The following is a 20448-nucleotide window of genomic DNA, read 5'->3' as shown; positions in this document are numbered from 1 at the left end:
ATATAGAAATGTAAAATCTGCTTTTAGATATGGAAATTAAAAACAATCCTTCATTACTGCAAAAGACAGAACATAGATCAATCCATGCATGGCAGATAAAAGAAATTAAATTTATTACACATCCATATTTACTTCATCTATGGTCCTCTGAGTTATGCAGGCACCTGGCATAAATGTTAAGAATCTATAGAGCCTTAACTAAAAAAAAAAAAAAAAAGCTGAGGACGAAGATTTGGTAGGAATACAGAAGGAAGTTTTTTGGATACTATGAAGTGGATTCATTACAGATTGGCTATACTTCATCCCACCAGTGATGACGTTTTTCTTACGTGAGAAACCATGGAAACTTGGATGGACAAACTTAGTTAGGTAGGGCCTCTTTTCCTTTAAAGGAAGAGGAAACTTAGCATTCCTCACACAGCAGGGGTCACATTGGTGAAGTGCAGAAAGGCTTCAGTGATGCAGTATTTGATCTCGTATGGTGGCATTATGAACCACGCAGAGATTTAGCTGCCTGGTGCAAAGGGCATGTATTTCAAGCCACTCAAACACCACATGAGTGCTTGTAAGTAACACTATACTACTGGCAGATGTCAGCGCCATTGAGAGAGGAGATAGGTCTTACAAGCTAGGGAAACATTTAAAGCCAGAGTCCTTATGTTATCTTTCTTTGAAATACCTCTTTTACAATATACAGAACCATTGTGGTTGCTAAATCCTAATCGGAAAATCTTTCAAAAGGATAAATTACATTATTAACTTTCACAGCTTTACTACTACCTGGAAGCAGTAGCACTGCTTGCTATGGACAGTGGTCAGCCAACTTCATAGTGAAGCTTACCCACACCCAGGGTGAGCTTTCTAAAGCCCTGTCTTCCCTCTGGTTCTCGAACCTGTGTGATATTCAGACTATCACATATATCTATTCCCAAAGAAATAGAATAGTTCCTAGAAGAACTCCTCAGTAGGTAAAATCCTTAGCAGCTGACACAGTTTAAGTAAATTTGAAGCAAGATAGTCATCTGTCAAGAGGCTATATGGATTACACAACCAAGTTGTAATTACTGTTCAGATGTACTTTCCTGAACAAAGTAATAAAAATGGGGGAAAAAAGCTATCTTCACTTATTACAATCTGCCATAAGTAACATGAATCCTTCATAAGCAACTTTCAAGATGAACTAGGGAAAAAAAAAGCTGCATGTGTCATATCAATAATTTTTTTTGTCCAAAGAAGGTTTCTTTACACATACTACTAAATATTTCTGAATCTGCCAATGTCGTTTCATTGACCATAGCATGCTACAATCAATCATTCTGAAAGAATACAAGGAAGGGTCTGAGCTAACTGAAACAACTTTTTTCAGATCACACCTACAGTGTGTTGAAAGCCAAATCAGTTTCTACTATCAGACCACTCACCTAATTTCATTTTATCCCTCAGAAGCTCTTCCCACCTATAATGTCAAGAGGTCACTTGCTTAGTCGTCATCCTTCACTGGTGAATTAATGACTCTCAATTCACACAGAGCTTAAGGACTCACATAAATCAGTAAATCAATTGCATATCTGAACAGACTGTAAAACTTTAGCTAAGCCAGTTGAATAATCTTTGTTACTCAATGAAGATTATATCAATATGTACTCTAGAGAATGAAAAAAATTAAAGTGGATTTGATGACTCCTTCTACCCCTCAGAGTCTTTTTCCATTAAACCCACTAAAATTAAGCAATACTGAGCAAATATGAATGCTGTTCATGTACGAAATATCTGCCTTTCTATTGTGACAATAATTCTCAGAGCAGCAGCAATGGCTGCTTGTACTCTCGAAAAATAACTTGTCATTTGTATTAGTGAGTCTGTTTTTTGCCAAAACACAACACAGCTTGATCTGGTTAGCAGAAACCTATTAGAAATATCCCTTGTAAGAAGGTCTGTTCTTTAAACCTCACTCTACAGAAAATGTGCAACCTGAGGGGGTATCTTAACTGTTTTAAGCTCAGCAGTGCAGAATGAGAACTTCTTTACATATGTGTACAGTGTTCTGTTTGTTAGTGTTACTTAGTGCTGCTTATGTTTCTGTGTTAGTACCTAAATAATGTTTTAAGGGAGATATAAATGGTGAAATAACCTAATTTAAGTAAAAATGAGAAAATACATTACATAAAAATTCAGATGACTTTTCACCTTGTCTTTATTACAGGAGCTTTCATCATCTATGATATGACACCTACCTACCATGGTGTCACCTTCCTGACCACTAACTGCTACCAAGAGAACAAACTACTTTAAGGGAAGTAAAGATACAATACAAATATCCAGTGATTTGAAAGACCAGGCATTAGTATTGCTATTTCAGGAAGGAGGAGTTTTATGCATAGGGAAGGTTTTCTCATATCTCGGTTCTTTTAACACTCTGATTGGGTGGCAATAGTTGAAATGGCATTTAAGTGATTTCTGAAGAACTCCTACAGAACCTAGACTTTTTTAAAGAGAGAAAACAGGCCTGTCTGCTGTGATCAGACAGATGTGATCTGCTCAGATGGAAAGACACATTGCTATGATCAAATACTGAAATGTTTACATTTCAGTGGTATGAATCTGCCCAGCAAATCTCTCCATTATAGAGTAGAATATTTTATGCTTCTGAGAAGTAAATTGTCTCCAGTAATTTTAGCCAACTGAATCCACACAATGAACACTACAAAGCTAAAGGATTTAGTCATGCTTCTCTAACATTGCATCTGGCTAGGAAGAGAACCCAATCAGAGGCGGAACAAAAAGATTTAGGAAGCAAAGTTACCTCATTAACCCTTGTGTTGGTAGGACTCATCCAGCTACATATTGCCAGAGCTTTCTAAGCCTCTTGGAACCTCAGAACTCTCAGGTCAGCAAGTCCCAATGGCCTTGTGGGCTTGGCACCACAAACTAGGCAGGATCTTTACACCGTGGTCTAGCTTTGCAAGAGGGCTTTGGGCTTTTTTTTTTCATTTCTTTTTTGTTTGTTTGTTTGCTTGTTTTTTATTTGGTGACAAAAGATTCTGGGATTAATTGCTCTGCTTGAAAAATATTTCATACTCTCTATTGTCCTTAATGAACCAATTACAGTCATCTGAAAACTCTGAAGGCAACAAAACAGCGGACAGCATTTCCTTTGGCTCCTTCAGAGGATTCCTCTACCACTTCAAGGATGACATTCTTACAGACATAAATGCTGTTTGCTCTAGTTACAGAGACATTTCAAAAAAACCTGCACAGAAAAAGCAGAAAATCTTATACCAAGTTGCATGTATGCAGGAAATCTTGTAAACTAGAAAGCAAAACCAAGATCTCACCAATATTCTAAAGTAAGTTTTAAATAGGTAGATGAATTGCAAAAGGTATCAATTTTCTCTCCTAGAAAATAAATCACCAACAATATGAGTTTTAGGAATGTCCTCAAGCCAAATAATTACATCTAACAGTAGTAAAATAATAATGCATGTTTCTAGAATCCTAGAATTAAGAGTCACTATTTTGAAATTAAATTATTAACATGTCAATTGTCTCATGTAAATAATAGAACCTGACCTCTCAGATTTTAGGAAATGGAAAATTAGAAGACACAGACTTTTCCTGCCAGAGCTCAAGCCTTTCCACCCCCCAGTTTTAGCATTTAGAAATCCTGTACTTCTTAACATGGCACATTGATCCTGGAAAGGAATACTGAACTGGAGATATGTTAGAAAATGATTGCAAACAACTACAATCTATAGGACTGATTGGTTCGAGCAACAACAGCTCAGTCTCATGGAACAAATAAATCCAAATGGAAGGCATATAATTTGATAACTCAAAGGACTACACAGGCCTCTTGATCACACAGGTGCATCAGATGCTCTGACAATGAAAAGGCTGATGTAAAGACATGCTAAACCTAAGCTAACAATTTTTTTCCTTAACATCCTTTTAAGTAATACCTGGACCCAGGAGGCAGAGTACTTAAACCCTCCTCAGAAGACAAGACACTGAGTATCTCAGGTAAATGTACCACCTCATGCAGCGGGATCGTACTATATTTTGTACTCCAAACTGGCAGAAGCTTGGTAAGAGATAGAAAAGAGCTGAAAACAGATAAGTAGATAATGCTCACAGCAGGATTGAAAGTCCCTTACCCTTCCCTGAAGCCAGTACCTCCCTAAAAGGCATATTCATTTAACAACAATTCCCAAGTGTTTCTTGAGCTTTAAACCTCTGCATATCCTGCCAAGTCCTTCTGCAATAAAATTCTCTTAACTTGCATCCACACAATGCCACTTGACAAAGGCTGACTGGAGAACTGCTCCATTTTATTATGGCATTTAAGAGTGCAGTATTTATTTTGCTTTGTATGGGAAAGAAAAATAAAATTAAATCTTTCTATCCTTCTGACCATTCAGTATGGCTGTCCAAGCTGTTTTTACTGTCAAACCCTTTCATGAAAACAACAGCACCAGATAAGTTTTGGCTCCTGAGTTTTTCCATTTTATAGCTTTTAAAATTAATTTCATTCTAATGGAATGAAAGCAAAATCTTTCTAACTTGTATTACAAAATAGAATTCTATTGACACACAGACTGAGAAGGTTTGGGTTTAAAATGACTATCTGTACTTTTGAGAAAGCCTAATCTTTCTGATGGTGGTGTGTCAAAACCTATACACTTCCACAAATATATGCCAAATGGTGACAAAGATTTAAACTTATTAACTGACAGATCTAAAAATGCAATTACAAAGAGTCATCATCCAGCAGGTGAGCTTCTTTCGGGGTTAGAAGCATACAACATACTGAGAATATTTAAAAGTTTGTCAGTGATCTGGGAAATGTTATAACCTCTTCAAGTATAAAATCTCCAAAAGATATAATAACCATGGGAGATATACAGAATGTAGCAGAAAACTCATTCATACAAAGAAATCTGGTTAGTGTAGTTAGTATAGTGCAAAACGTAGTATGATTAGGTTTTGTTAAATTACAAGGTTTGAATCTCAGAAGAAAGAAAACAGGCCAAATTTGCAGGTTGGAGCACCTGTAAACCAGTAACTTTGTGAAGGACTCATTGGTCAAGGATGAGCCTTTTGATCCAAAACTAGCTCTGCAAGGCAGCAGCCAAGATAACTTATGCAATCTTCAGATTTGTATACAGTGATATATTAAACAGGAAGCAATCCATTATATTATGCTTGTATTTGATTGTATTTGACATGTATTCAACAAAAACATGAAGTCCATTGGGTGTCCACAATTAAATAAAAATAGTGACTTGCAAATGTCTGTTAGAGAAGATTCACATATTTAAGAATTGAAAAAAAACCCCAAAGAAATTTATTACACATTGTTGAATAAAGAGAAAAAGTTAAGGGAAAATTTGAACACAATGTCAAAGCTTCAACACAGAGAATGGAAGATTAATTGCAAGATTTTATTTAATTTAGAAAACATGGCTAGAAGTCATCCATTAAAAAATAAATTTTCAGTGATATTAAAAGTATATTTTATCAAGAAAGATCTTCCTGATAAACAAATTAAATCATAGCATATTCTCAACTGTTTTCAACCATTTAGAAAAAAACATCCAATCTTGATTTAAAAAATTTCAATACACAGATAATTTTTGACAAAAAATATTGTGACCTGTGCTATGGGTCACGGTAGTCTCTTCTGCCAATCAAATCTATCTATCTACTAATTTCACAGAACATAAAAGAAATTGGTGACAGCAACACTGGTAAGAAATCCAACTCTTGGGTTATGTGTTTGGAAATTTTGTCAGTAGCCTTTCTCACTCAAAAAGAAAAATCAGAACAGTTTAGTGATCTTATTTTGTGCATATATATATATACATATATTTAATTTTGTAGTATTCACTATAGTCTCATGAAAAATCAGATTAGATTTACACTTGAAAAACAAGTCTGAAGTTTTACACCTAACCATAAAAGTTACCTCTCAGAGAAATGACATAATTCTTGTAAGGCAGAACAGTGTAAACTGTAAGAATGTAAGCCTACAACACCAGGCATTTATCAAGCCCTTCCTAGCCTAGACTGAGAAAAACACAGAGTGCATTGAGTCAGCTTTTCACCAGCTCTGTGATCTTGCAGGGGAATGAAAGATAAAGAGGAGAAAAAAAGGCATCACTAAAAACAGGGTGTAGGCTTAAAAACCAAGAAAAACAAAATAATTTGCTGGACACTTTCAGCTACACTTCCACTACATTTGAGGTCCAAAGCCTGGATAGTCCATTTACCTTTTCCTTTCTAATACAAATGCTTTCTCCATCACCTCCTCCTCCCACTTCCTGCAAGTTAGGGGATTTGCTGCTGTCACAGACTTCACTCCACTTGCGTAATGGCCTCTTCCCCTGGGTTGTACCCATCTTTTCTATTTAAAGCATGCTTTCACTCTTCCTCAGCATACTATACAGAGCCTAGGACAAGGTGAATTTACTCCTTAGACTTGTTTTTATTTATATATATTAATAATAGATAGTATATGCATATATATATACACACACACACACAAATTTGCTATGCCCAGGAGTTTTTCTAACATGTATTCACCTATACTTGTCCTCATGGAAGTCTAGCAAGGATTACTGGAGTGTGGCACGCAGTCCTCATGCTGCCTCCTATCCTCAAAATGCAGGAGATGCCATAGATTAAGAGCTGGAAAATACTTATTTACAACTGATTTACTCTGCTTCAGTCTCACAAAATTCTAGGATGGGAATGGGATATGATTTGGATTTGGCACCTGATCTGATTATATTTTTCAGTTTGACAACTATAGGTAGGAGCCTTCTCGTGAGAAACCAGACAATATATTAATTCTTGACAAGGAGTGGAATAAAGATTAATATTTTTAATTCCAATCAAGCCTTTTTGGGTACACGGGATGACTTGTCCCAGAGATGAGTCAGAACAGCATGGAAGGATGCTGATGGTTATAAGATTTTAGTTTTCCTGGCTTCAAGGACATGTTTTGAAAGTAACACTCTGAGATCCACAGCCAAATAAAAAGTGCTCTTGTCTCTGGCACTTATTCCTTTTTCATCTTTCCATGACCCTTTATCCGAAGCATCTTGGCTTATATGACAGAACCACAAAACTCTTCTACATCTCTTTCCCTTCCATCCCTCTCTCTCTCATGGTCATGATCCTTACTCCACTGTCCACTTCCAGCAACACCATCTACTTCCAGTCTTCTCAAATGAAGGGGCTACATGAGGATCCATCTTCTTTCATAATCACCTTGGTACCACTTCCCAGCTTCAGCTTGTTCCCTTACTAGTATGGGACACGATTCCTTCTCAGAATTTCCCAGGTAACATAAAGGCAACTTTCTTGACCTAGTCCCAGTGAATCCAACAAAAATTGGGAAATAACTCTTACAAGAAAAAGAAAAAAAAAATCCTTCCAATCCACACAGCCCCCAAACTCAATCTCACCAGAATTTTTAAGGGGGAAAAAAAAAAATAAAAAATTAGCGTCATGAACAATCTAGTGTGGAAAATTAAGCCTTGAATAGACTTCCAAAATTCAAACTTTGGAAACTAAAACACTGTCTTATTTAGTAGTGGTAAAGTACCTTCATGACACATGACATTAACAGAAAACTGACAAAACATGATATTATTAACCTTAATAGAAAACTGACAAAACAAACAGGTAAATAACAATAAAAGATACATACCTTGCTTATAAAATGCATATATTTTTAGTTTCAGGTCTTGTCTGTTGGAAAAACTGTACATGACAAATTATGAAATCTGTTGATATTTTACAGAAAGCATAACAGTCTCCCTCCCATGTGTAAGGAAAAAAATTATTTCCACAGTATCTTTATGACAGAATCAGCCCATCATCATCAATTAAATGCTGAAATTACCAATCAGGACTCCTACCCCCAGCAAGTCATGTAATGGTCAGAAAAGGTGTTAGACACTTAATTCTCCTGGATTTGGAAATTTTTTAGCTACATATTCATAAAGCCTGCTATGATCCTCTTCATTTTGTACATTAAGAGTGATATGAAATACAATACAGTAAGATGATACAAGCCCTGAAGGGAAATAACTTAGAACAAACAATAGGAATTATTTTAATATGATATATAATTAGCTTGCAATATATCATGAGCAGTTTGTTAAAGTTTCCTGACTTGTAGGCACTGCAGACTGCTGCACTGAGATTTATTAAAACCCCCTGCATTTCAGTAGATGCAAAGTGCAAGACCAATGACACGTGTAACAATGTTACTATTAATACCTTTAATAACCACATTACTATGCACATTATTAGTTCCAAATTCACACACATGTACATGTCATATGTTCAAAGACCACTGAATGTCAGGAATCTCCTCTCTAAGAAAGGAACGTGTGCTTGTGGTAATGACAGTTTGTTGAATCCTGCCACAGAGAGAACTGTAAGTGGTGATGATAGAAACGCTCCTCTCAGAACATTTCACAACCCTGTGTTCTGGTATTTTTTCATCTTTGCTGCAGTGAAAGCTTTGAATGCACAAACTGCACACAGAATCTATGTGAATGTTCAGGAGCAAATTCTGCCCAGTGAGGCAGGATCTTAATGGTGTGGCAACATGATCAATCTTTTAATTCGCTACAGCCTGAACGGAAACTGAGTCCAAGCAAAAGGTCAGAACAGGCATTTTATATTCTCTGTTAAAGGAGGGGAGGGAAAAAATGTCTTTGAGGAGTAAAGTAAGTAGCTAATGAGACACAGCACCGACAGCTGGAATTTAATAAGTATCCACTTCACAAGGAAAATTGCTCTTAGTAATTAAATACAGGTATCATACAAAGCTTCTGCTTAGAGCTAGACTTCAAAATCCTTCTGTCAGTAGGACTGAAGAGGTTTTACATACCAGGTAATATAAGGGTGAGTTTGCCTGGGAGGCTAGTCCTAAATGAAGAGGGTTAATTGCATAAAATTCACAGTCATGTCAGTGGTAAATAATTCCAAAGGGACTTGTTCAGACAGTAGCCTGGCATTACTGAAAAACAGACCTCAACTAAAAAGACCTGTTATAAAGTCCACCAAAACCTGAGACACATAAAAAGTTTATTGGTCATTGCAGAAATAAAATGCAAACAAGATCTTTTTAGAGGGATCCAAAATTCTTTATGCTTCAGGTCTGCAGGACCATAAAACTCTACCTGAGAAAATTTTAAACAATCTTCTAATTAATCATAGGATTTTATAGCCTCTCACAAGCTGTAAGTAAAACATTAACAAGGTAGGAGGAAGTCCTCTTTGTACTAGGCATGATTCCAAACCCCACTGACATATTCTATTAGACAGGCCAGATTAGAATGTAACATCAAACAGATAATAACGGATAGTAGCACACAGAATTGTGTTTCATTGAGGGGACTGCATTCCCATAAATGAAGGTAAAAGTCTCTAAACTACTGGGAGCCTCTGAGAGACCAGAGTCTGACTGGTTTTCTGTAATTTGAGACATCACCATCAAAATATGACCATGTAATATATCCTTAAACATAAAACTCTTATCCCTGAAAAGAACACTGTTGGTATCACAAAAAAACCCAGTTAAAGTATGTAGATGGCTGAATATTTTTACCAACCAAATCCAATAGCTTTGCATTTACTCAGGAATGCATAACACAACCACACAGCTGTATTTACTTCAGTGTAAAAGAGCACTGACTCTGCAATACATGTTTTAACCTACCTCATAGTACATAGGCCCATCCTTAACCTTTTTTCCCTTTTGACTCCCACATTCTGTGATCTGCAAGTAAACAAAGCATTCTACTGTGAGATGATTTTATGTTTACATAGGTTATTTTCCTCATTGTTCCCTTTTGCAAACACTACATTTAAACTCCAAAACAGTGAGGAATCATCTTATGGTACCCCTGCACCTTAGGGAGGGAGTTTTTGTGATCGGTACCTTGAAGAAAAGTCTGTAACAATTCTTCATCGCATCCCTTCATTACAGGGAGCAGAGCAGCTTATACAGTAAGCCTTCCTTTTTCCATTTTTTACTCCTGTGAATTAGGGCAATGAAGCTGGTGAAAGGTGTAGAGAGTAAGTCATATGAGGAGCAGTTGAGGGAGCTGGAGAAATCCTTTTCTCAGTGGAGACCTTATTGCTCTCTGTAACTATCTGAAAGGAGGTTTTAGCAAGGTGGAGGTTTGACTCTTCTCCCAGGTAACCAGCGACAGAACAAGAGGAAACGGCCTCAAGTTGTGCTAGGGGAGGTTTGGGTTGGACATCAGGAAGAATTTCTTCACTGAAAGGGGTGTCAAGCATCGGAATGGGCTGCCCATGGAGATAGTGGGGTCACCATCCCTGGAAGCGTTCAAGAAACGACTGGACGTGGCACTCAGTGCCATTGCCTAGCTGGCGAGGTGGTATTTGGTCAAAGGCTGGACTCAATAACCTTGGAGGTCTTTTACAGCCTTAGTGATTCTGTGAATTAGTGTAATTTTTGAAACTTCCACAGAGTAATTTATCGTTACCACAGGCCAAAGAAGGCACTACCTAGAAGTGAGATCTACAGTTTGGTTTGTTATTAAAAGTTACTTTCTTGGTGTACCTGTCTGAAAATGTCTTCATGGGTTATTACGCTGAAGAGTTTTCGCTGTGGCACCCGCACAGCCATAGACAGGGCCTGAATGTGGATTTCATCCTCCATCTTGGTCCCAACAACGAAAGCGATGCTGGGCTTCCAGTCATCCTACGTTCCAAAATAAAAATTTTAAGGTATTAAAATTCAAGCAAACAAAAGTACTTCTCTGCAGTTTCAAAGAGTAATTCTGTAGAGATGGCTTTATGTCCCTTGAAGACATACTAAACATCACTGTATTAATCACACTGAAATAAATTGTATACAACCTGAAAAAGCACATACTACTTTGTCCCAATGCTTTCTGCCATCAGGTGGCAGCATTATGCTATGGAAAACACAAATGCCTACAAACAGCCTCTACAAACCTCCCCCCAGGAGAAAGCTGCTTTAGCATCACACAAAGATGCACTAGCTTTTAAATGGCATTTGCAGATTTGACAGCTTAGTAAACAAGAAGTGAATTTTGAATATATGTAGTATTGTGATTATTTGCTGTAGACAAAAATAAACAAATTTCAGCTCCTTCGTCCTGGGAATTAGATAATGCCCAGATACCACTTTCCGAAAATTGCAGTATTATTTTTATGATATTTTATGAGGGTATATTTATGCATGGAACTGTTGTTATGTGGTTCCACTAAGCATACTGAACCAAGAAAAATTACTTCTCAATGGCAAGCTGTATTTCACTACAATACTGACAAATGAAAAACACAAGCAGTTTCCAAATATTTGCAGTAACATACACATATTTTAATGGAAAGAAATATGTTTTCAGCGTTAAAGAAATGTGGAACAAGAGAAGATTGGAACATGTTATTTAGCGATATATATACACAAAAGCTTAAAAATCATGTCATTTAAGCAACTTTTACTGGTTAATCTTCTTTCACATTTCTGCTCTAACCTACTGGAAACCCTTTCACAAAGTGAGTAACACATCTTGCTCCAGAGTATTCTTTATTGACATCAGTGGTGGCTGAACCATAAGCACTTCTAATGGTTGTGCTGTACACTCTTCATGAATCATGAAATTTATTTTTTTTCAATGCACATCTGCATATGTAAACTGCAAGGTTATCAATACAGCTGCATAAAGGTATAAACATGGAGAGGGCTTCAGTCAGAGCAAGGAAGCCCCAAGGACCAGGTTAAGCAGAGTCACATACCAGTCCACTGTGCATCATAGCAAAGAAAGATTTTAAGGACAAATTTAAGAGAGGGTGGTAACTTTAGAATATTGATGAAAATATTTTTGTATGTTTATATTATGTATGAAGTTGTGGAGAAGAGGAACAAAACCTGAGTTTATAGTGAAGTGAGGAAAAGAATCGTTCTAAGAAAAAAAGGTATAAATGGTAAAAGAAATTTCTTTTTCCAGTTTTACCATACCCTTCTTCACTTGATCCTTTTCTTAGCTGAAAAAAAGCCTACCTAAATATTTGCAATCTGAGTAACTGATGGCTTGGGATGGAAGCAAGCCACAGCTGACATAAGTTTCAAACTAGTATATACTTGCATGGTGGGAGACAGTTTGTCAAACTCTTACAGTAGCAAAGACACATCACATGAGTATGGTACAATGTGATTATATGTACGTCTAATTTTTTTAACCACAGAATATTCAGAAAAACAAAAAAAGACGGAAAGGTCACCTGGTCACGAAGTGAAACTGCAAGTCGCTACAATCAGTTAACTCATCTAAAAGGGCCCCTACAGCTCCAAACATCATGAACTTCTTGACGTTTTATTGTAGCACAAAATGAACCTCAAGTTTTTAGAATTACAAACTGCTGGAGAGTGCAAGAATATCACTGATGCTCTAGGAGCATGCAAACACCACGGAATTTATGAGAGGAGAGTGCCCAGCTGACCTGGGGCAGCAGGCACTGCTCAATGGAGAAGTGGAAGCAGCAATGGCCCGTGAGGGGACTGTAACTCCTCCTGCCTAAAGCTGAAAGATAGCTACCAGTGCACAGCACTACAAAAGAGCTCTGGATAGTCCAAATAGTATCATCAAAGTTATCACTGTATAGTTGCCAAGAGTTGGACAGAAAAACTTTACCTTTCTTTGAACAGAGAGGATTTAGGTGCCCATGTTTGTATGCAAATGTATAATTTAGAAAATTATACATCATACATTTCAATCTCTCAGAACAGAGATTGAAATGTCCTCATGTGGCAGTATCTTGGTGCTCCCAGGGCTCACCAGCAGAGAAGGAGTCTCTAGAACAACCACTCACCTGTGACATGAGCTAATGGAGGAACTAATATCACTACACTGTCCACTTCACTAAGGATCGCTAAGAGAGGGGAACAAAGTCTAGTCAGTCTCACAGACAGATGGTGACAGCACAAGAGCAGCAGGAGTCAGGAATGTCAGGTTCTACTTAGGATGCTAGGGTGAGCATGGTCCAGCAGGAATACAGAGTTCACTCCCACAACTTCCTGCTGTTCTTCAGATAGGCAAAGAAATTTCTACCAGAAAGTCTTTAAACCTCTGTCTTAGGCCTTCTTCAGTTCCCCCTTAAAATGTGCTGGTATCTTGGTGCCGACAATTTAAACCTGCCTAGCACTGATTAATATTACACTGCAACAAAGTCTCTGAAACCTGTCTTCCCTATAGTCTTGTCTCTTGATTTTTCCATCCCTTGGCCACAGTTTTCCCTAATTTCTCCTTCCATTTCCACTCTCTTGCTCCTCATCTGAGTTCCACCACTTCCCTTAAAGCTTACCACACTTGTGACCTACTCCCCTAGCTTTCGCCCTGTGTCTCCTTGTCCAGCTCATCTCCAGCTTCATTATCTGATACCACTTCCAGCTCTTTTCATCCTCAGATCCCCCCCCCCCAAACCCTTATTCTCTAGCCCCTATAGTAATTCCCAGGCACTCTCATAATTGTGGTTGAGTGATGAGACTCTTCTTCACAAAGGCACTATAAAGCAAGAGGAAAGAAAATTTTCCTGATTTCCACTGTGGTGCCCACTTTCACAGCAACCTGTGACAAAGCACCAAAGCAAAACATAAGGGTCAGTCCTGTTTGTTCAAAATAAATTTTCTAGAAAAAAAATAGGAATTACCTAAACACAATTATCCAATTCAAAATTTTTTTTATCCAAAGAGAAATTATCCTTCACTATGCCTCATTTTTCCCCCCCTGTAAACGCTCTGCTTCAAAGAAACAAGCTGATAAAGCTTCTTCACAGAACAGCTATGAGAATATTTATAGCATATGCAAAACACTGGCTAATAGATTAAAAATAAAATACATGGAATGAGCCTCTACAAGATATCTGATCTGGTAGTGAAAATTATAACCCCCAATTTACTTAATTCTACAGAAGTATATGCAGCTGGATACAAGGTCTTTTGCACAAAAATTTAAACATTATTAGAGACAGCCTACACCTCCCTAGTGTAAAATGAAGGAAAAAAAAATTGCTCTTCTAAAAAAAGTGCAACACCTGGGAATTGGAGTTAGATAAATATCAGAAATAGCTACACACACTTAACAGGGAATAATGATCCAGACTTCCCAGAGTCATTATTAGCATGCCATCTATTTCTAGACTGGCCAATACTGAAGCCCTTAAAGGTCATTTTTTAGAAAAGTTGCACACTGAGAACAGCAACTGAAGTCAGTAAGAATAGTGAATGTGCAGTGTTAGTATATAGTTTAAGGTGTTTAACTGATTATACTCTTTTCTGACCTGAAAAATTAATATTTTTGCAATACTGCCTTTATATGATCAATCCTGTAACAGTACCCATAATGTTCAAGGCATTGAAAGGATAGAGAAGAAACAGACCCTGCTTCTACAGCTCACCACCTAAAATCACAACATAAAAATGAGAAGGAAAAGTAGTAAAATGTATATGGTTACTTTAAAAATATTTTCTCCCTCAATATACAACTCCTCCTCTACTTAGTTTAATTCTTTCAAATGTTATTGTAGAAGCGAGACATGAGAAAGGATCTGAAAGAGGATAGATTAGTGACCCTAAGGCTACCTCAAATGAGGTTCCTAGCCTAAAGAACTGGATAGAGAAAACCATAAAAAATAATTACTGGAAAAGCATGGAAACAGTCTAGAGAGGCTGACATTGAGAATATAACAAGCACTACAAAGTGTGAACAAAGAAGATCAAAATGCAGGGAGCAGATATTCCACAGAATCAACAACATTGATTCAAATTTGAATAAAAAAAAATTGAAGCTGGAAATGTGGCATTGGTAACTGAATACTCCTTAAACCATCTGAAACAAGCTCTAATTAAAGGGAGGCTTTCAATGGAAAACATCCAGTGACAATCATTGTCACAAATGACATTGTCCTTCTGGTTTTAAAACTCTTGAAATGCATCAACGTCTCTCTCGGTGTCAGAAACAACCATCTATGTGGAAAACTTCTATGTCCCTCAGTCAGAGAGGCTCCAAGCCTAGCAAGATCCACCTAACTCGGAAAGCTCCATGTAAGTATCTAGCAGTTTTGAAAAATCCTTGTTTTCACAAAACACAGAAGGTGTCTTATCTTCTCCTGATTTTGTTCTCAAGCCTGTACTGTGTTCCTCTGTAATGTGATTTTTTTGAACTCTTAAAAGTACACATAGCCTACACATCTTATTCATCACAGCAGTATTTGAATAGCATAGATATGTTACGAAAATCTCTAACTTCAATTCATATTGAAGAAAAAAGCAGATGTAGCACACCTTTTTTTTTCTTTTTAAACATATCTTGTTTTTTCTGCTTCATTGCTTAGACACAAAAGGCCAGCTGTTCTAGTGAAGACATTTGAACAAGTCAGGCGTACTGTTTATTTTTGCAGTACCAGTTTCTAGAGCTCTTTGGCCAGGAAAAGCATCAAGCACCCACCTCCCCCATTTCCAGGCAATCTGAGTATCTGTCATTTTGCATTGCCACTTATTCTTGTGGTACCTAATGTTGTGGGGTTTGCTGGTTTTTTTGTTTTGTTTTTTTTTTTTAGGGGGAGGAGGAGGAGTGCTGGTTTTGTTTAGTTGTTTGTTTTTTTCCTTAGACCAACAACTATAGGTTCATCTCACTACAGCAGAATTTCAAATTTGCCTGTAATGGCTGAAAAGAAACATCTGAAAACTCAAACTCCAAACATCTGAGAACCAAACAGCAAGTTCTTTAATCTCCTGAATTTAACATAATACTTCAGAAACAATAAGATTTGTTAGTGATTTATGAACAATTAGAGCAATAACAACTCTAGCACTCTTTACTTTCAACAATGAGGGAGCCTGTAAATCAGTAAATGCCGCTGGCATTTCTGGCAAAGGTTGCTTATCGGCAGTTTTGTAGTCCTAACATAGTGACTGTGTAGGACATCACTGCTAAGAAATCTGCAAGTCCACTTTCATTGTCTGCTAAGTTACACATCCATTTTACTAATGGCTTCTGTTTTTAAGGGCCTGAGCTTTTGCTGTCTAACCTGGGCAGGTTAGAGAATATCAAAGCTCAACGGAATGTTAATTTTTGTCTGAAGAGGAAGCAGTATGAATAGCAGTTAAAAGTGGTGCCATCCTATTCAGAACATTTTTAATGGTTTTACAAGATTAAAGTTCAGTTCAATTTTCAGGCCCTGGAATGCCAATAAAAAGAGAGAAATCACACAGGTGGAAAGTCAGCACAGAATACGGCTTCCAGTTGCTATAGTATTAATAAGAACAAATAATAGATGACAGTTATTTCAATTAGGGGCTTATTTGCCCAGAATTCACTTTTCACTTAGCAAATATGGTTCTTCAGCTACTTAACACATGTAAAGTTTAAAACTATCCAAGAATCTTAATTTATATTTTGTAATTTAATTCTGTAGTGAACCCAATTAAAACAGATGATAAATATCTCAAGGCAAATAAAATTTGCAGCTCCATGTTCTTCTGCATAGCACATTAGAAACAAGAAAGATGTATATAAACTATAGTGTGAGGCTCTGGAAAATCCATATTTCCTCTGTACATGTTTTTATGTTGTGTGTTTGCCAGTTTTCACAGCGCATTTAGTAGAAGTAATTATTTGGTTAGTAAATACCATTTAAATCATATTTTTACTTAGCATAACTATCCATAAAAGTCTTAACAGCACTGGTAAAATGACTCTTTTTCATAGATGGAACTAATAAAATAGTGTAAGTCATAAACACACATTAAAATGTGAAATTTCATCACTCAGTCTATCTGGTACAATTTAAAACCAGTTCTAGTAAATTCCCTTTGACTCCACTAAAGGGAAAGAATATTTTCTAAAGTGATACGAGTAAAAGATTTAAAATTTTTTTACATATGAACTATGAGGAGAGACATTTGTTTACTTGCTAGGAGTTCCTGTCATCTCCCAGATAGTTTCAGATTCATATTGTATATCACGTACAACATTGAGGATGAGTAAGAAATGAGTTTTGTGCACTCTGTCTGGTGAAATCTACAATTCAAGTTGCTCAGAACTCTTTTACAGGATGTTTTTATATATTCAAGTTTAAACCTTTATGCTATACGATTAGTGGGGTAGGGTGGGCAGAGGAAGGGATTGTGTGCTTAGACTATTTGCAGAATGAGACTGGACTTTTAAAAATCATGTTTATCCTCTAATAAAAAAACCCTATGTGATTAAGTAGTTAAGACATTCAATGGCCCCGTGTTCAAGAGGAAGAAATTAAATTTGGCAGCAGAGCCGTACTTGTGTCAAAGATGTGCTTTTACAGAGCACTTTTATTTACATTAAGCACACCCACATTCTGCCACGCTTGATGAATCTTGATTCACACATGCCCAGAAGAGATTCACTGGCATTTGACACTTTTGCATCGAATATGGCCTTGCCTGTGACTGTAAGAGCTGAGCAAGATTATTCCTGCAGTAAGAAAATTTCAGTGGTTGCCCAGCACCTCAGAAGCCTGTGTTTAAGCTGGCTGCAGAAAAGAGACAGTTTTTCCCATGTTCCCAAGGCTTTGCCCGTGAAAAGCAACACAGAGAAAGTGAAATTACCTGAACTGGAACATAAAGTAGTTGGGCAATACCAGAACTATGGAAAAAAGGAATCTTTATTCAGCCCCCATGGGTATAGGCATTACGATAATCTTTAATTAGGTGATCACATACTTTTTCCTACAAAATTCTTGCCCCACTCAGTGAACATTCAACATTTTTTTTGCATCTGCCTCAATGTGTGGTCCTGAATACTAACAATTTTGACATTTCCTAAATTTTGAGCATTTTATTTCCTACCTTTAAAAATACTTCAATATAATGGTTTGCATTCAAGAAATGTAGTAAATTACTTGTAGAGGCAGCATAGTATACAAAGCACTTTGTTCACTGAATTCACTGCACAATATCCACAACCACAATAAACACCACCATAAAAAAAAATCACTAATTGGCACCTTGCTATTAAGCCTGGGAGAAAGGTCAGGAACTGAGTAGCTGATGGAGATTGAACCTCCAACCCATTATACTTCAGGGAGGTTCTCCTAGGGTCGGGACAAGATTCACAAGCAAGAAAGGGCTCAAGCGCCTTTGAACTTTACTGAAAAATCTATGTTGTAAGGCAAAATGGGAAACAAGAATCTAAGCTGAGTAGCTTACTTCAAAAAGTGATCTTCTTTAGCTAAACTCGTACTTGGTAGCATGGTTACTACCAAGTAAAAGCAAAAGCAAGTAAATACTGAAGAGATTTTTGGACATCTGTAGCATTTTTGGGAAACCAATCAGCCTGTTTAAAAGCCTCCTTCTGAATTCAGAGTTCCTCATATTTAACCAGAGCTGCTGGCATATTAAAAGAAAAAAAACCCTGAAAACACAAACCCACAGCAACTGAAACAAAAAACTGCTTCACGTTTTTAATAGGGCACAACAGGAATCCACAAAACAAGAAAGCCACGGAAGCAATTTGTCTCACTTGTAGAAGCAGTGCTAGATAAACACATGCGAGATAAATATTATTGTTTGCTAAACTACCGCCCTATTTTGAAACCAAATTCTCTCTTGCAAGTCAAGATTTATGAGAATTACATTGCTTACACAGAACCTGGAAACCTAAATATGCCTTTAGATCCTCACACTCTGTAAAAGAAAGAAAAATAGAAAGAAAAAAAGAGTGCCTTTTAGCTGCACAAAGTCAGGCAGGAAAATTACAGCCTCACATTTTCAACGCTACAGTTAATGCTGTGTCAGCACCTCCATCAAACCTCGTTGTTCAGCAGTTTATAAAAAGTTCACTCCGAGCCGAAACTTGGCACCCACGGCCCAGAAAGGAAAGTGCCGAGGAGAAGCAAATAAACCCGCTGTGCCGCCGCTCGGTGGCGGGGGGCAAAGGGGCAGGGGCGCAGCTCGGCCGCACATCGGGGCCACTCATGGCCCTCCACGGGGCGACCCCCGGTACCGCTGGGAGCCCCCGCCAGCCGCGCTGCGACCACCAGGGCAGGGCAGCGGCGAAGGGCCGCCTCCAGCCTGATCCCCCCTCCTTCCCACCGCGCCGCCGGCTCTGCCCCTCCGCTGCCTTCACCTCCTCGAAGGGGGCGGACACCAGCTCGGCCTCCCAGCTCGGGAGTGCGGAGGGTCGGCGCCCCGGAGAGTCGCGGGCGGACTTGGGCCGCTTGGGGCCCATGGCGGTGCGGGCGGGCGGCAGGAGGAGGCCCCGCTGGCCCCACGCGTCGCCCCGGCGACCGGTCCCGCGGGGCGGCGCCTGCCGGGCGGGAGAGCCCCGGGGCGCGGCGGGGGCATCGCTCCTGCGAGGGAAGGCTGAGAGAGCTCGGCCTGTCCAGCCTCGAGAAGAGGGGGCTGAGAGCGGACGTCATCAATGTATATAAATATGTAAAGGGGTGGGGGTGTCGGCAGAACGGAGCCAGGCTCTTCTCGGTGGTGCCAGGTAATAAGAAAACAGGCAATGAACAGAAACTGATCCACAGGAAGTTCCACGTGGACATAAGAACTTTTTTACTGGATGGGTGTGCTGGAACAGATTGCCCGGAGGGGTTGTGGAATCTCCCTCACTGGAGATATTCCAGAACCCTCTGCACACAACCCTGTGCCGTGTGCTCTAAGACAACCTTGATTACGCAGGGAGGTTGGACCAGACGACCCACAGTGGTCCCTTCCAACGTGACTGAGTCTGTGGGATTTTTGTGGGGCTTTCAGGTGCTTTCCCTCGTCATTTTTGAGATGGGCTGCCTGGAGGAGAGGCATTACTGAGGCTGTGTGGGAAGTGTTGGGTCTGCATATATTCACACAGCCGCCAAGTGACATGTCACATCCCCAGGGCCACACAGCAGCACCCACTGCAGCTCTCCGTGTGCCTGGGGAGGAGGGCAGAGGAGTGATCTCCAGCCATGGCGCTGGAGCATGACCTGAGCAGTGAGGCGGGGGGTCAGCCAGGTGTGGCCAGCCAGGCCTGCTCCCAGACCCAAGTGGCTCTCCAAATACTACCATATGTTACAGCACTGGGACCAGAAGGGGAGAGGGAGGCACAGTTGGGAGAAAGCAGGAGAGCTGCCAAGATAAAGAATTCATTACAGAGGAGTCATGTCGTGATCTCACACTGGAGACGAGTGAAATATTCTGTGTGATTTAACATTTGGTGAAAATACCCCAAACCACATGCTGCCCTTCCCCCACCCCCTTATACCGACCAGGGTTGCTCAGAGCCTCCAAATCTTTATTTTATTTTCGTCAGAGCTTAAAACCCTGCTGTGCAGCACATTACTGCTTTAGTCAGGATTTCGTTCTGGGATGATACTGACCTAGTGTGTGTGCGCTGTATAAAGCACCTTTTATTACCT

The 20448-nt window shown here is 38.8% G+C and overlaps 1 protein-coding gene across 9 annotated transcripts in view; it reads right to left on the bottom strand.

The window, feature by feature from the left end:
• Positions 1-19320, bottom strand: part of SPAG17 (sperm associated antigen 17) — a 95421-nt gene extending 76101 nt beyond the window's left edge. For all 9 annotated transcript variants that reach the window (XM_051778622.1, XM_051778618.1, XM_051778621.1 and 6 more), the window contains exons 1-3: positions 19176-19320; positions 10610-10750; positions 9740-9799 (exon numbers count right to left, since the gene is read on the bottom strand). In XM_051778622.1, coding sequence (XP_051634582.1) covers positions 9740-9799; positions 10610-10750; positions 19176-19277 — 303 coding nt within the window. In that variant the 5' untranslated portion in view covers positions 19278-19320. The remainder of the gene's footprint in view (positions 1-9739; positions 9800-10609; positions 10751-19175) is intronic.
• Positions 19321-20448: the final 1128 nt, after the last annotated feature.

The sequence above is a fragment of the Manacus candei genome, unplaced genomic scaffold, assembly GCF_025592945.1.
Source record: "Manacus candei isolate 608988 ecotype Guabito, Panama unplaced genomic scaffold, ASM2559294v1 h1tg000014l, whole genome shotgun sequence".
In the NCBI taxonomy this organism is placed as follows: domain Eukaryota; kingdom Metazoa; phylum Chordata; class Aves; order Passeriformes; family Pipridae; genus Manacus; species Manacus candei.
This window is presented reverse-complemented; position numbering and strand designations above follow the sequence as displayed.